The sequence below is a fragment of the Poecilia mexicana genome, unplaced genomic scaffold (assembly GCF_051168715.1).
Source record: "Poecilia mexicana isolate PSO_F unplaced genomic scaffold, ASM5116871v1 scaffold_16, whole genome shotgun sequence".
In the NCBI taxonomy this organism is placed as follows: Eukaryota; Metazoa; Chordata; class Actinopteri; order Cyprinodontiformes; family Poeciliidae; genus Poecilia; species Poecilia mexicana.
The window spans coordinates 26,681,799-26,695,710 of NW_028263385.1; the positions used below are offsets into that span (position 1 = coordinate 26,681,799).

General features: G+C 38.5%; 1 protein-coding gene, 1 long non-coding RNA gene and 1 pseudogene across 3 annotated transcripts; all 3 read left to right on the plus strand.

Annotated features, from left to right (window-relative positions):
* The first annotated feature begins 2,398 nt into the window (after positions 1 to 2,398).
* Positions 2,399 to 3,309, plus strand: LOC148155106 (hepcidin pseudogene; annotated as a pseudogene). The gene is made up of 3 exons (XR_015765634.1): positions 2,399 to 2,623; positions 2,702 to 2,779; positions 2,903 to 3,309. The product of XR_015765634.1 is annotated as a hepcidin pseudogene (transcript).
* A 3,048-nt stretch (positions 3,310 to 6,357) lies between these two features.
* LOC106919804 (hepcidin-like) lies at positions 6,358 to 7,065 on the plus strand. Its single transcript, XM_088013685.1, has 3 exons — positions 6,358 to 6,540; positions 6,617 to 6,691; positions 6,813 to 7,065. Exons 1-3 carry the CDS (start codon positions 6,454 to 6,456, stop codon positions 6,915 to 6,917), a joined length of 267 nt encoding a protein of 88 aa, XP_087869811.1. The 5' UTR covers positions 6,358 to 6,453; the 3' UTR covers positions 6,918 to 7,065.
* Positions 7,066 to 9,662: 2,597 nt separating this feature from the next.
* Positions 9,663 to 12,122, plus strand: LOC106919805 (uncharacterized). The gene is made up of 3 exons (XR_001418699.2): positions 9,663 to 9,835; positions 9,916 to 10,011; positions 11,838 to 12,122. It is a non-coding gene; the product is annotated as an uncharacterized LOC106919805 (long non-coding RNA).
* The last annotated feature ends 1,790 nt before the right edge of the window (positions 12,123 to 13,912 follow it).

A 13,912-nucleotide genomic window follows, 5' to 3' on the forward strand; every position in this document is an offset into this window, starting at 1 on the left:
CTTGTTTGTCCTTCATTCTGCTGAGTGGATAGTGTATCCACAACTTTTACTTAAGAAAGGGTGGGGATGTTTTATAAAAATGTACAGTGTCATAAAAACTACTAAAAGTACTGTTTCTCAACCCCAAAATGTTACTTAAGTAAAAGTAAATAATGACTATCCACCTATGTGTTTGGGACATTGTAAAGTCTGACATTACTGATGTTTTTTGGGGTCAACGTCAAACAAGTACAGCGTGTGAAACAGAAAGCCTTAAAGGCATTTTGATTTTTTTCCCCAGCCATTTCATACATATCTTGTGCACATAAAATACATATTGAAAAAAAAAAGTTTAATTAACTGGTTCCATAAACAGTTTTGGTGAAATTCAACATTTCCGAAACTAATTTCACACGCACATTTAACTAATGGTGGTAGGAAACTCCTGCCGTTTGGTCCTTCACATCCTTAAGTTGTTTGCAGAAGCCAGTAGAAGACAAAAACACTCCAAAGCAAAATATACCAAATCCAACAGAGCAAAGAGAATCTATGTCAAGAAATGGAGGAAAAAATGTCTCAACTTAAAACTAGGACAACAAAAGAGCCTTCTTATGTTATCTTCCAAAACTACACAAACAAATACAAATAAAGAAATCACCCAAATAGGGATGCACTATATTGGATCTTTCTATACTAAAACTATCAGAAGGACATTGAAAAGCAGCAGAGAAGATGGCGTTTATGCAGGAAGTAAAGTCAACATTTCAAGGTGCTAAACAGATTCCAGCTGCAACAAAACGTGTAAGAAGCTCTGAGTGGATGGGTCTAACTGTACCAACTGTTCAGCTCCAACTATTTGAGATTTCACAACATCTCTGTTAAATTCAATTTTGAAAAGCACAAAAGTTACACAATCGCATCTTTGATTCTGCTGGCGTGGATTTAGACATTTTTAAAAGCGGCAAGATGTCGCTTAGAAGAATTTTCATCCTAAATGAGTGAAGGCATGGCACCTATTTGTGACTATATGAAAATGTGAAAGGACTGGAGTTTGTTTTCTAACATAAAGAAAACAAACATAAGGAAAAGAAAATCTTCAAAAGACGAGTAAATGATTCTTTTTCTGACAAACAAATAGCACAATTATTGTGCTGTACAACAGATTTCTTCAGGAAAACAACCTGAGTCCCAGCCCGTCACACAGAACGCTGTGTGCTGATGATGGTAACATGTCTGTGTTTTGCTGTGGCTGCACTGAAACACAAAGTGAAGCTGAGTTTCCTGCAGCTGCGCAATATTTCTCCATTCTTTTTTTTTTTTTTTTGGTGTTCCACTACTCTGATACAAGAAAACATATTTACCCCACAAGCAAAGTGTGTCTTCATTGTACCCGCTTGACACAAATAAAAGGAAAATGAATTATCAGAGGGTTTTTAGGCTTGTGACTTTTTTTTATTTTTATTGGTTTTACAGCTCCTGGTGTAGTAGTAGTTCTTCTTGTTGGGTCTATGTTCCCAGTTTGTGAGGGAGTTCCCTTTTCTAAATAGCTCATTTCTTTTAGTATGTGTGTTTGTTTTGATTATTCTCATTTCGGTTTTATTTCAATTGGATTCGTAAGTCTAGACAAGCAACTTTGTTTTTCCTTGCGTCCAGTTTTGTAGCTTATTTTTAAGATTCGACTGTTTTTATGTTTCTCTTCATCACTCATGTCAAGTTCCAGTGTTGGTATCTTGGTTTTCTTCCTTACTAATTACTCAGTGCTACTCATTTTATTGTTTTTGTCCTCATGTTTAGTTTCTTAGTGTTCTTGTATACCTGTATCGCTGTTTCTCCTATTGATTCCAGTTTCTGTTCAATGTCAGAGCTGTTCCTTATTTTACTGTTAGTTTACCAGGCTCACGTGGTAAACAATCAATCCCATTGATAATAAATCACTTTAGCGAACACCTGCACACTGCCTCTGCAATTATGTTCATTTGTGTGTGTATGTGTGTGTGCGTGTGTGTGTGCGTGTGTGTGTGTGTGTGTGTGTGTGTGTCAGTCTGACAAAACCCCTGAAGCTTACATCATCAGCAGACTGTAGAGCTGCGTCTCATGCAGAAGAATAAAAATTATGCAACATCTAGAAGAATGTTTTTCTGAACTACTGAACATGTGAACTGACTCACTTACTGTAAGCAGAGACTAAACGTACAAACTGTCTCTGCAGTGGCTCAGATTTCCCAACATTCAGCAGATCCACTACAGCCTTTTAGAAGTAAGCCATCAAAATAACTCTTTATGCTAAACCTAAACTAATTCTGTTCTTTTAAAACTAATTCAAAGTTGAAATGTAACATTCAAACTTTCTGCATCGCATATTGTTTATCTCTCCCCTGCAGTGGGAAATGCTGAGCTGATCCCATAGCGTGTCCCTGGTTGTGATGCAACAGCTGCCCTGGTGGGTATAAATACCAGCACCTTTGGTACGTCCGATCATCAGGCAGGAGGAGTAAAGAGCTGATATCAAGCTCAGAACGAATCCTTCAGATTTTAAGTACTTCACCCGGTCAAGATGAAGACGTTCCCCATCGCCGTCGTCGCCGTGGCCCTCGTCGTCGCGTTCGTCTGCGTTCAGGAGAGCGACGCTGTTGCACCCGCTGAGGTAAGAGCTTCATCTGAAAGTCATACCATCAAAATGTTACCATGTTGATTCTAAATGTGTCGAATGAACTGTTTGCAGAGCTCTGATCTGGTGGAGCTGCCCACTGACTACGGCATACTCAATTCGGCTCAAGATATGCCAGAGGACTCAATGGATGTAAGGGTTAACTGGATGGATGAATGAATGAATGAGATGTTTATGATGGGATTTTTCTTAATTTGTGGCCCAAGGAAGGGAGATGTGGGGATGTTAATAAAACACTTTCCTCGTGTCCCACAGACGCCATATGAGTCGGCCATGATGCGTGGTCACCGTCGCTGCCGTTTCTGCTGCGGCTGCTGCCCCGAGATGGTTGGCTGTGGAACCTGCTGCAAGTTCTGAGGAAGTCCTGCTGCCGCCGTAGCAACATGAAGAAGTAAAAAGCAACACAGCGTACTTATTGCACAAGTTTTCAACCTGTTAGCACATTTTTACAAGGTGTTTGTGGATTATGTGATTGTAACACAATGTATTTACTTTTACTTAATCTCTTTCAAAAACATGAGCTGATATTACAACTGTATTCATCAACAAATGATATAACTGAGCAGAGATGTGTAGAAAAAAATGGATATTAATTCTGCTTAGATAATTTGTATCATGGCTTGAATAATGTATGTTTTCACAATAAATGTTATCACACTCCACTAATCTTCTGTGTGTGTGTGTGTGTGTGTGTGTGTGTGTGTGTGTGTGTGTGTGTGTGTCTCCAAAGGCAGTGGTGGATTTAACATATTTTGTCATTTAGTCTGTGGAACCCGTTCCCATTTGGAAACATTTTAGAATATCAAGTTTTTTTGAATTACAGAAATCAGAGACACATATTAAAGAATATTGATACTCAAAAAAATGACTACTTCGCCCTTAACAGATATTTGGGTAAGAATACAAGAATTAAATAAATCATCAGTGAGGATTTAGTTGTCACATTGTGCAATAATATTAATCAGTTCAAAAATACTTCATTATTTTATGTCAGATACTTCATTTATCCAAGTATCTTTAAAGAATCAATGTTAATGGTGATGGGCAGAAAGGATCTATGGTAGCAGTCAGTGTTCCAACGAATCTGAAGAGGCCTCTGACTGAAGACTTACTCATAACAAAATTGTTAGGATTTATAAAGCAAAATTATTATTAAAGGTAGAACAAAAAAAAAAAAAACTAAATTCACTTATTGCTTATGTGGCTCTACTTTCCTCTTATTTTGCTTAAAACATTTTAAGATTTCTGTATTTCCTTTTTAAATTAAATAAAAAAAACATAGCAGACATTAATTAGTAATTTTTGTAAAGCAAAATTTAGGGACACTAAACCATAGTTAAAGGAGAACGAGATAGTTGTGTCCTCCTCACACATTAGGTAAACTTACCTTGTCAGTGACAGTATTTACGGGGAGATTGTTTTTTTATTTTTATTTTTCCTTGTTGGAATTGTGATTTTTTTTATATCTGATAAATAACAAATACATAATATATATAATTATTGTTTAATAAATATATTAAACACCAAACTGCCATCACTTTGTTGCCTCCAAACATTCTCGCTTCATCTTTTCTTTCTTCAACGTCCAACAAGAGAATGGATTTTCACACATCAGTATTCGCTAAATTTGGTTAAATATTCAGCGTGTAGCCTAAATGCTTTGACTCATATTTGGGGTTTCTCAGTCTGCACTTGAAAGATCACCACAATATCATCAGAACATTGTGGACCAATTTCACAGTGACCGCAGACAAACATGTCCAATCATGTGCAGTTAGCTCACAAATATTTTGAAGCCGTCAGTCATCGTCAGAAACAGACACACCGACTCCCTCCCAGCATGCCGTGCGGCTAAGCGAACAGACTGTTCTCCGTCGGATTGGAACGTTCTCGGTCGCCCACTTTCATCCTCCAAAACAACAACCACTATGAACAAAATAAAACTTCTGGACTGGAGTGGGCCGGATTTATCGTCTCATTTTCAAAGATAACACATCACAGACGTTTTATTTTCTTGCTTCCCCTTTTTGAAAAAATGCATTTAAAAAAAACTCATTCACAGGTAAGAACATCCAGAAAACATTCTCCAGCCCTTCACCCTGTTCCACCCATTGAACACTGGGGGGGAAAAAAAACCCTAAAGCTGCTGAAGTAAATACTGTCAGTGGTTATGAAGTACAAATACCAGCTGATTTCTCACATTCAATCATCAGACTGACATAAAGGCCAGAGTGAATCTGTTAGATTCAAATGTACAAATACTCATAGACAAGTAGCAAATACGTATGCAGTTTGTGTCTGTAAATGTGTTTGTTAATCTGGTTAAAAGATCATTAACATGTTTATGTCGTTTAGTTTAACTTTACTGATTTCCCCATCAACCTATGAATTAAAATCATGAGCTTTTAAGGTTCTTGCAGCGTCAGATGCTCTCGAGTGACGAGTCAAAATGTCGGCCCCACAACATGTCAGCTTCTCTTGCTCAGAGGTTTTCACTGGAAGTGGCCGATCTGTTTCCCGCATGTAGCGGCTTTGTAGAAACAACGTCTAAGCAGAAAAATAATACATTTTGTCCTAGAAGCTAAGCTTTTATCACAATGTATCAAAGTGTAGCTACAATAGCTTTTAACCCAGAAAAGGATTTAGATCAGTCACTCTTTGGCTTATTTTATCAGAAACTGTAGAGTACTCACTATTTAGAAATGGAATTAGATAGTTAGCAACCCTGAACAGGAGCACTTAGTTTACATACTTTAGAACATTATATTAGTTTTCTTTCCTCTTTTCTTTCCTTCGGTTTGTATTTCCTTTTAACTCCTGTAAAACACTTTGAATTGCCTTGTTGCTGAAAATGTGCTATATAAATAAAATTATCTTACCTTACAGCTCAGTTTTTTTTTTTTTGTCATAATGGCGTATATGAGGAGAGAGATTGTGCCGTCTATTTTATGAAGTTTACATCAAATTTTTGTTGTTCTGCACCTTTTTGGACCATAAGACGTTTATCTCTGCTACACAGAACTAAAAGAAAAAAATGGTAATGTCTCTTTTTATTTGGTGTATGTAAACATCTGATTTCAGCTGTATGTAAAAAAAATAAAACACACTTTACACCCCAGTGCTTGTTAGAAAGGACTTCCTGCCATATCTGTGCACAGATCTGTCCAGAAGCTTCTTGAGAAGAAGAAAAAAATAAGAGACATTTGTTTTCACTCCTTGGTTTTTTGGGGGGATTTTTTCAATCCGACCAAAAGACTTGAACAAGCCACCAAAATGATATCTTTGTACAGCTCACGCTACATTGTCAGGTAAACATTTTACAAGTGCTGAACTTGCAACATTACACACCTGACTTGGCTTCTGTGTGAGGGAGTTTCTCAGCGGGTCAGGATGTTCAGGATTTCTCCATTTCTGACTTTTCTCTCCTCTCCGATCAAAGGAAAATGAGAAACTGAAACGTTTGTGGAGGAAAGCCATGGTTTATTTTAAGTAGATTAGTGTCTAATAAACATATTATTAGTGCGGATTAAGCTGCTGGTTTGTTGCTGTGGTGTATTGTTTTAAACTGGAAAAATGGCAAAAACTGACAGATTTCACAAACTAAATCTACAAATATTTCGAAATATCCCATTTCTAGCCCCAATATCTGACTGTGGGGAATTCCTGGGTGACGAGGCAACAGCTACATCCTTGTGAATATAAATAGGAGCACTTTCCTCACACTCCATCATCAGAGAGAATTCAAGGATTGATGTCAAGATCAGAAGCAAATCTATTAGATCTAGATCTGTCCAGCTCTCAGTAACATGAAGACGTTTGCCGTTGCGGTCACCGTTTCCCTCCTGCTCACTTTCCTCTGTGTTCAGGAGAACTCTGCTGTTCCTGTCGACGAGGTGAGAGCTTCATCTAAAAATACATTCATCCATTTATTCACCCTCATGCGGATATTAAAATGAAGCGTCTTGACAGGGCCTCGAGGTGCCGACTGATGACGGCTCACTCGCCGCAGACCAAGACACACCGGAGGAATCCTGGAATGTAAGCTGGGTGACTCGATGAGATACTTCAAAATAAAAGCATGTCTGATTTGGAAATGGCAGGGAACAGCATGACAGTAAGAAGGCAGATGAATGAACACCTTCCTCCGGTTCCCCCTCCGATGCCGTACGACTCGGTCCACATGCGCCGCCGCAGACGCCGCCGTCGCTGCCGTTTCTGCTGCGACTGCTGCCCCAACGAGAGCGGCTGTGGCACCTGCTGCAAGTTCTGAGGAGTCCGGCATCAGCCCTCACATAACTTAACCTCGCCACAAAAACAAACTTTTGTTTCGGAGGGGGTTGTGTAAAAGTGCCTCACGATGAAATGTGTTGTGAATTGATGCTACGTAAATAAACTGAACTGAACATGTTTTCATTCAACACTTTGGGCGTTTTTAACAGTTCTGTTTCAAGTATGATGATACATTTCTTTATATTTTTGTCCAAATTCTTTGTTAAATATGAGCAGATTCAGTGATCGACTAGAGCAAATGAACTTTGTTCTCAACAATCTTATATGATGAAGGAAAATCTGGACAATTAATATGTTTATAAGCAGAGATGTGTTTAAAAAAACAAAAAAACAAAGTGGTTATGACAAATATATCATATCATGCATTAGCCTATATGCATACAGATTTTACACACACAGGCTCATTTTTTCCTGAATTCATTATGGAATCTGATCTACTGCATGTGCATGAAAGCTTAGTGGGAAAACATTCTGAGACATAATGAAAGTCATGACTCTAAACTAGAAGGTGACATAAAAACAATGTAACTATTGTTCATGTGGTGTGTGAGCAGCTACAAGCTGACTTCAAAACTGTAACATTCAAATAATCTACAATCTATTCTATTATAAGAATAGCGTAGAAGTTTGATACAATTTTCACAGTTACAGTGTGGTAAAGGTACATGTAATGGGAAAGGTTGCCTTCAAGTTTATCCAAATTACATTAGTTTTGGAAAATTCCTAGATTCACCAAAAACTAAAAATCAATCACTGCCTGTAGTTACAGTTACACCGACTTGAATCATTTTGTGGATTTTTACCTTTTGAACATTTGTGCATAAATATCTAACCTTGAACAAAAGGGGTCTACCTGTACTAGAACTGGACTTTGGTCCCGAAAAGACTCACTGTTGTCCAGGAGGTTATCAACGAAGCCAGAAAGAGAATAGCTAAACAAGTGTATACAAGCACACACATCCTTGTACTTTTATGCAAAATGAGAACTTTGTATTGATTTTCATTCATGTTAGTAACAGTATTTATGCCTAATTAAGAAATGTTCCCTAACCCTAACCATTACTAGTCTATTCCCAAACCTAACCTTAACCAAAACATAATTCATACCTCTAAAGAACATGTGTCAAACTCAAGGCCCCGGGGCCCAAATCTGGCCCTCCCACAGCTTTTCATGTGGCCCTCAAGACTCAAAATTACATCATTAAGTCCCTCCAGTTTTTCGCAAGTCCTCAAAATTCACACAAAATCCCCACATTTTTTCTGATTTTACAGGAAATTTTCCTCAAAATTGGTCAAAAACGGTGGATTGCCTCAGCCTTACTTGATGTCAAGTTATAGTATATGATCGAAACAGTGAGTAATAAAAAGACATATTTAACATCATACATAAGATTTTGATTACAAAAAGCCACAAGAACAATCACAAAATCCTGGAGGAACAGCATATTTTATTTTAACAGTTTAACAGGTTTTACCAATACATTCTGGCACAACCGGACCTTTAAGAACATTCAGATTTTTGATGTCGCCCAAAATAAAACTGAGTTTGCTCTAAAGATAACCAGTAGAGTGCAGTAGGACTGCAAAAAAAGTGGGAAAAGGTCCTCGCTTTCCAAAAATAACCTCTGTTTTTAGTAAATACTGTGAAAGTGGTCATCTATATGCAACACACAAACTAATTAATATCATGACTAACTTTTTCAGTGCATCATGAGCTGATTTCAAAAATCTTCTGAAAATAACTACACAGAGGAAGAGTTAAAGAGAAACCAGATAAGTACTGAAAGATAAGCGAAGACCATCAGAGATTTTGTAAGAACTGTGTAAAAATACAGCAAACCTTACAGCAAACGAGCAAAATGCTAAACACTTCTGTCTTTCTACTGATAATCTTAGGAGGTGCTCCAGTTTCTAAAATGCAATCCCAGGTCTTTTTTTTTTATATACTTGATGAAAACATTACTACCATTTTTTTTTCGTTGGTCAGCTCAAGGTAAATTTCCATTTCTAAAGTTGGAACAAAGCTGCAGCTTGCAGACAGAAAGCCACTGAGCCGATGTCTGGGCGGTTTGTTGATCATACAAAGTTCAGAGGTGGCATCGGGTCACTACACTGAACCGAACGACCAAAAGAGTTTTGCTTGTTGCATAAGATTAGAAATGTCATCTGTGAGTAACAGAAAGTGCTTCACCTAACCTACTGATACTACAGCATGCTGCTTTTCTTATAAGCATAATTCCACACTGATGATGAAAACAATTCATGTATCAGATCTTAAAACGCGGCACATCGTGTTGCTACTGGTTTTATGTTCCCAGCGTCCACCTCAAAGCAAACCACGTACTGTGGATCCTCACTCAGTCAGCTGGCTGCTGCTAAACAAGATGGAAATGCAAACTGAAAAAAAAAAATGTACATAGCCACTCTTAAGAATCAAATCCATTTTGAAGTAAATCAAAGCTTAAGAAAAGTGTTTTTGTCCTGCCTTCTTCAGGGGAATCTAAAAATAAAAAAAATTACATTTTTAAGAATATACTTTCTTGGTGTTCTTCAGATACACAATGCACAGCAACCTGGGAAATATCCTGTTCTTGTTTACAATGAAAACAGCGACAGGACTTTCCAGCCACTACGACTGGCACGATACACACTCCTCGTTCAAACTGCCGTTCCAGTTGTGATGCAACGTTTCCCCCAGCTGAGTATAAATGCGGCGACTCTCTACCTGCAAATCAAAGCGACGAGAAGCAACAACAAAACAGTCCAAACAGTCTGACTGTTTAGATGACAGTTAATAGGTAACCTGCTCAGAGAATGAGGACATTCGGTGTCGTACTCTCTGTGACTCTACTCGCCTTTGTTTGCTTTCAGAGGATCTCTGCCCTGCCATTTATGACAGTAAGAGCCAAAAATAATAATGCATTTTGCACATTTCTATGTTTCCTTTCTTATATTTTTCTGTCTTTTTTTTTCCCCAGAGTAATTTTATGCTCTTAAGCGTGCTTCACAATGAGCAGCCGGAGGAGGAGTTGAGTGACACTAGCAAATCACAAGAGTCATCAGAAATGTGGATGGTACGTTTAGCTGTTTGGATGTAAGAGAACGAGATAAGATGGAGATTTTAAGAAAACGTTTGGGAAAGAACTAAGATCCACGCTGCAGTACTCCAGTAATTTTTTTAAACCGATAGTGTTTTTCTCTTCTTTTTTTTTTTTTTTTTATTTCCCCAAAAGTCAGCATCTACACTATATGTATCATCCAAAACACGGAAATGATGCACCAGCAGGTGGCGATGACAGTGATATTAATGACATCAAAAGACAACAAGGCTAAGCAGCTTTTGTTTCCTTGTTCCCTGTCAGTCATTAACTTCTTCAGCACATGTCTGAAATTTCATCAAAACAGAGCGGAGACGTCGCGCGCGCAGATTGGAACTTTGAACAGATTCAATTTAAAACTGTTACTGCGCGGTTAAAAAGTTTTGGAAAAACGAACAAGTGTCTGACACTGAAAGTTAATGAAAATGAAGAGACCACTGCACTGAAACCTGTTGAAGACCTCGTGGTTATTCCACAAATATTGATTTCTGAACTCTTCCTGAGTTAAAACACTAGTATTGATGTTTCTAAATGAATATGAACTTGTTTTCTTGGCATTTTAGATCTGAGAGCACTGCATCTTTTAAATGATTTTAGCCATTTCTCATTTTCTTCCAATAAATACAAGATTTTTGCTTGGAATTTTGGAGACATGTTGTCAGTAGTTCATAGAATAAAAGAACAATATTCACTTTGTTCATACCTATAGAGAGTAGAATCAGAGAAAGAGATCATTTTAAGTGGTGTCATTTTTTCCAGAGCTATGCATATAATAAAAAGAAATCTAGATGGTTGTACAAATTTCAAAAATGTGATCTTCACTCATAAAATCCAGATCAAAGTACAATTTTAATTCTGTCAGTAAAATCTGTGAATTTTCCCTCAACTTGTCTCCCACCCATGAACAAAAATGTTCTTCTCATCAAATTGTTTTGATGGCTTTGGCAAATGTTCAGTTTTTAATTTGAAGCCTACAGTAAAGCCAAATGTGTTATGGTCAAGCTATAAGCAGGTGGTGGCCAGTAATGGATACTAATGAAGATTAAAAAGAAATAGCCAGATGTGAAATAACTAGATCAAATCTGCGTTTCCTGCACTGGGACACTGACACACACGCACAGCAGTCAGTCAGCTCAATATGCATCAGAAAAGCCCTGTTTAAATTCTCCATTCATTTGTTTAAATCTAAAAAAAAAAAAAAGGAACACATTGTTGCCCATACACTATAAAGAAATATTTTCCAAATATGTTTGGTTTAGTTTCTAGTGCAAATTTCTTAGTACACTTGAAATAAAACAAAACTGACTCAGAAGTAACTTTTCAGCAAGAAATAGAGGCTCGTTTTAAGTCACTAAATCCTTAATATTGATGAAAAACTACTAGTTCCAGCGTCAGATAATTACACTTATAAGATATTTTCCCCTTGCTTTGAGTGAAATAATCTGCCAAGGGAACAAGTACTTTCGTCATTATTAAGGAACTGACTTAAAACAAGCTCTTCTCTTTCTTGCTGAAAAGTTATCCATTAGCTAGTTTTGTCTTACTTCAAGTGTACTAGGATATTTACACGAGACACTAGACCAAAAATACTTGGTAAGATTCAGTGTTGTTGCTGTATAGAGAAAGTTACTGAATAATAAAGCCTCATACAGATGAAAAATCTATCATTTAATGATTGTGAGATCTCCTGACCTGACGGCTCGTTACACCCCAAACACTGTTCTTCGTAGACGTGTTGTGCTGCGTCCAAGGATCCGCCATTTGCAAATACCTGGACTCATCTTCCTCGTCTTTTCACGCAGATGCCGTACGACATGAGGGAAAACAATTACCCTGGCCCCGTCAGATGCCGGTTCTGCTGCGGCTGCTGCTTGGCTGATGTCTGCGGCTTGTGCTGCGACTGAAATTCCGCTGCGCTCAGAATTTTAGCTGCTGCCACTGATATTTATTCCTGTTGTCTTCAATTAAACACGCGACGTCACCGAATGCGTTCGTAGGTTCAGACGCCACATCATTTTCCGCTTGCTGTCGAGCGCGGAGAAAGAAATTGCTGTGGAAAACAATAAATAAATAAATTAAAAGCTAAACTCACTATTCGTTGTGTGTTTTTTTGTTAATCATTTGCCTGAAATGTCTTAACTTTCACTAGCAGATTTGAGCGCGGAAGGCCTCAGAACTTCAGCACAGTCACACGATTTCCATCGCTGGTGCTGTTTAGGAGATAATATCCTGCGTTGGCGTCCAACAAACAATACTTCCAGCAAAAATATTATCTTCCAAGGGAGTTGTGCTGTCCAAGTGCAAACCGAGCTCGGCTTCGTGGCGGTTCACTTATTATCCAGCAGAGAACAGGGAGGTATGGCGAGCTGCCACGGCGGTGTGGATATTATTGTGTTGCTTTCAGCTTGGCTTGATCGCGCCTCACAGCTCTAACAACCACAGAGGTCAAATAAACAGCCTGGTGTTAAATTTGCACAAAAAAAAATAAAAAGAAATGATTAGGGAACACACAGACTCGGACAAGCCGTGTGACAGAGTGATGAATGGTGAGACTCCGTACAGAGAGGTCAACACGTTTTAAAGTGACAGGCGGAACAATAGCCAACCTTTGGTTGCTGGTTAAGCTTGTGTGGGTTTTTTTTTTTTTTTACTTTAATTGCAGTAGTGCACATGCATGCAAAAACACGCATTTGCTTGCATCCACGCACGTGCACAGACTGGCTGTCTGGAGCAGAGCGAGGCTTTCTGCTCTGATCCCACCCTCATGCCGGGCCTCGCAGGGGAGCGGCGTGGCGTGCCAGGCCTGCCTCGCGTCCAGACGGATGCCCGTTGCACACACCCCACCGTTCCCCGCTTTACCAGCAAGCGCCTGCTGCCAAACCACACAAGGAGATAGTAAATGAATGCAGAGGGTTCTTAGTCGGCTTCCTCTCTCTCCCTCACACACACACACACACACACACACACACACGCACAGGCCGTGCGGTTTAGTCTTCTCATTCATACCCACATACACGCGGAGGAGATGCAGAGCAGAGCAGAGCAGGCAGTAATTAGGGGCCCTTTTCATCAGCGCACTGCACTACAGTAGCTCCATAAATCCTCCCGCTGGTGTTTTAAAGAACAAACTAAAATACCTTCGTGGTAAACAGGAATTTTACAGAGGCAGAAGGGCAAACAAGTAGAATAAAAGAAAAGAAAAGAAAAAAAGAGGAAAAAGCGACTGGGTGTTTTTAAGGAAAACCTCCGTGGAGATGAAGTGTGATGATGGCCCGCGTCCGTCTGCGTGTGTGTTCGTCCGCTCCAGTTGGAAAGTTGGTAACTGGAGGAGGATGTCACAGGAGCAAATTCCAGGTTTTTCTTTTTTTCTTTGTTTGAACTGATTGGGTATTATTTTAATATATTAAAAAATATATATGATGCTGATTTTTCTATGCAAGAAGCACATTTTCCCAAATGTCACTTGCTTAGACAGATTAAGCTAATATGCTAGTAGTGGTAGGCTGAATTCTCACAACAAAAAAAATTAGGAATTGGCTATGTAATAGTACCTAAAGGTTTGTAAATCTTTCTTTATATTTATATATATATAAATTGAAAGTCTTCAGACAGGAAAGTAGGTAATGAGAGAGGGAAGACATGCTGCAAAGGTCACCAGGCTGGGAATTGAACCTGTGACCTCCACATTGAGAACTAAGGCCTCGTTATGTGTGTTGTGCTTAACCCCTGGGTCACCACAGCACCCCAAAATGATTGTTACTATTTGACCAATTATCAACATTATTTAAATTGCTTTGTTTAATTTTGCCATTTGTAAATGAAAAACAACAGTTTGTTCTAATTTATCCTAAATAAGGTCAAAAATCTATAAGCGTTA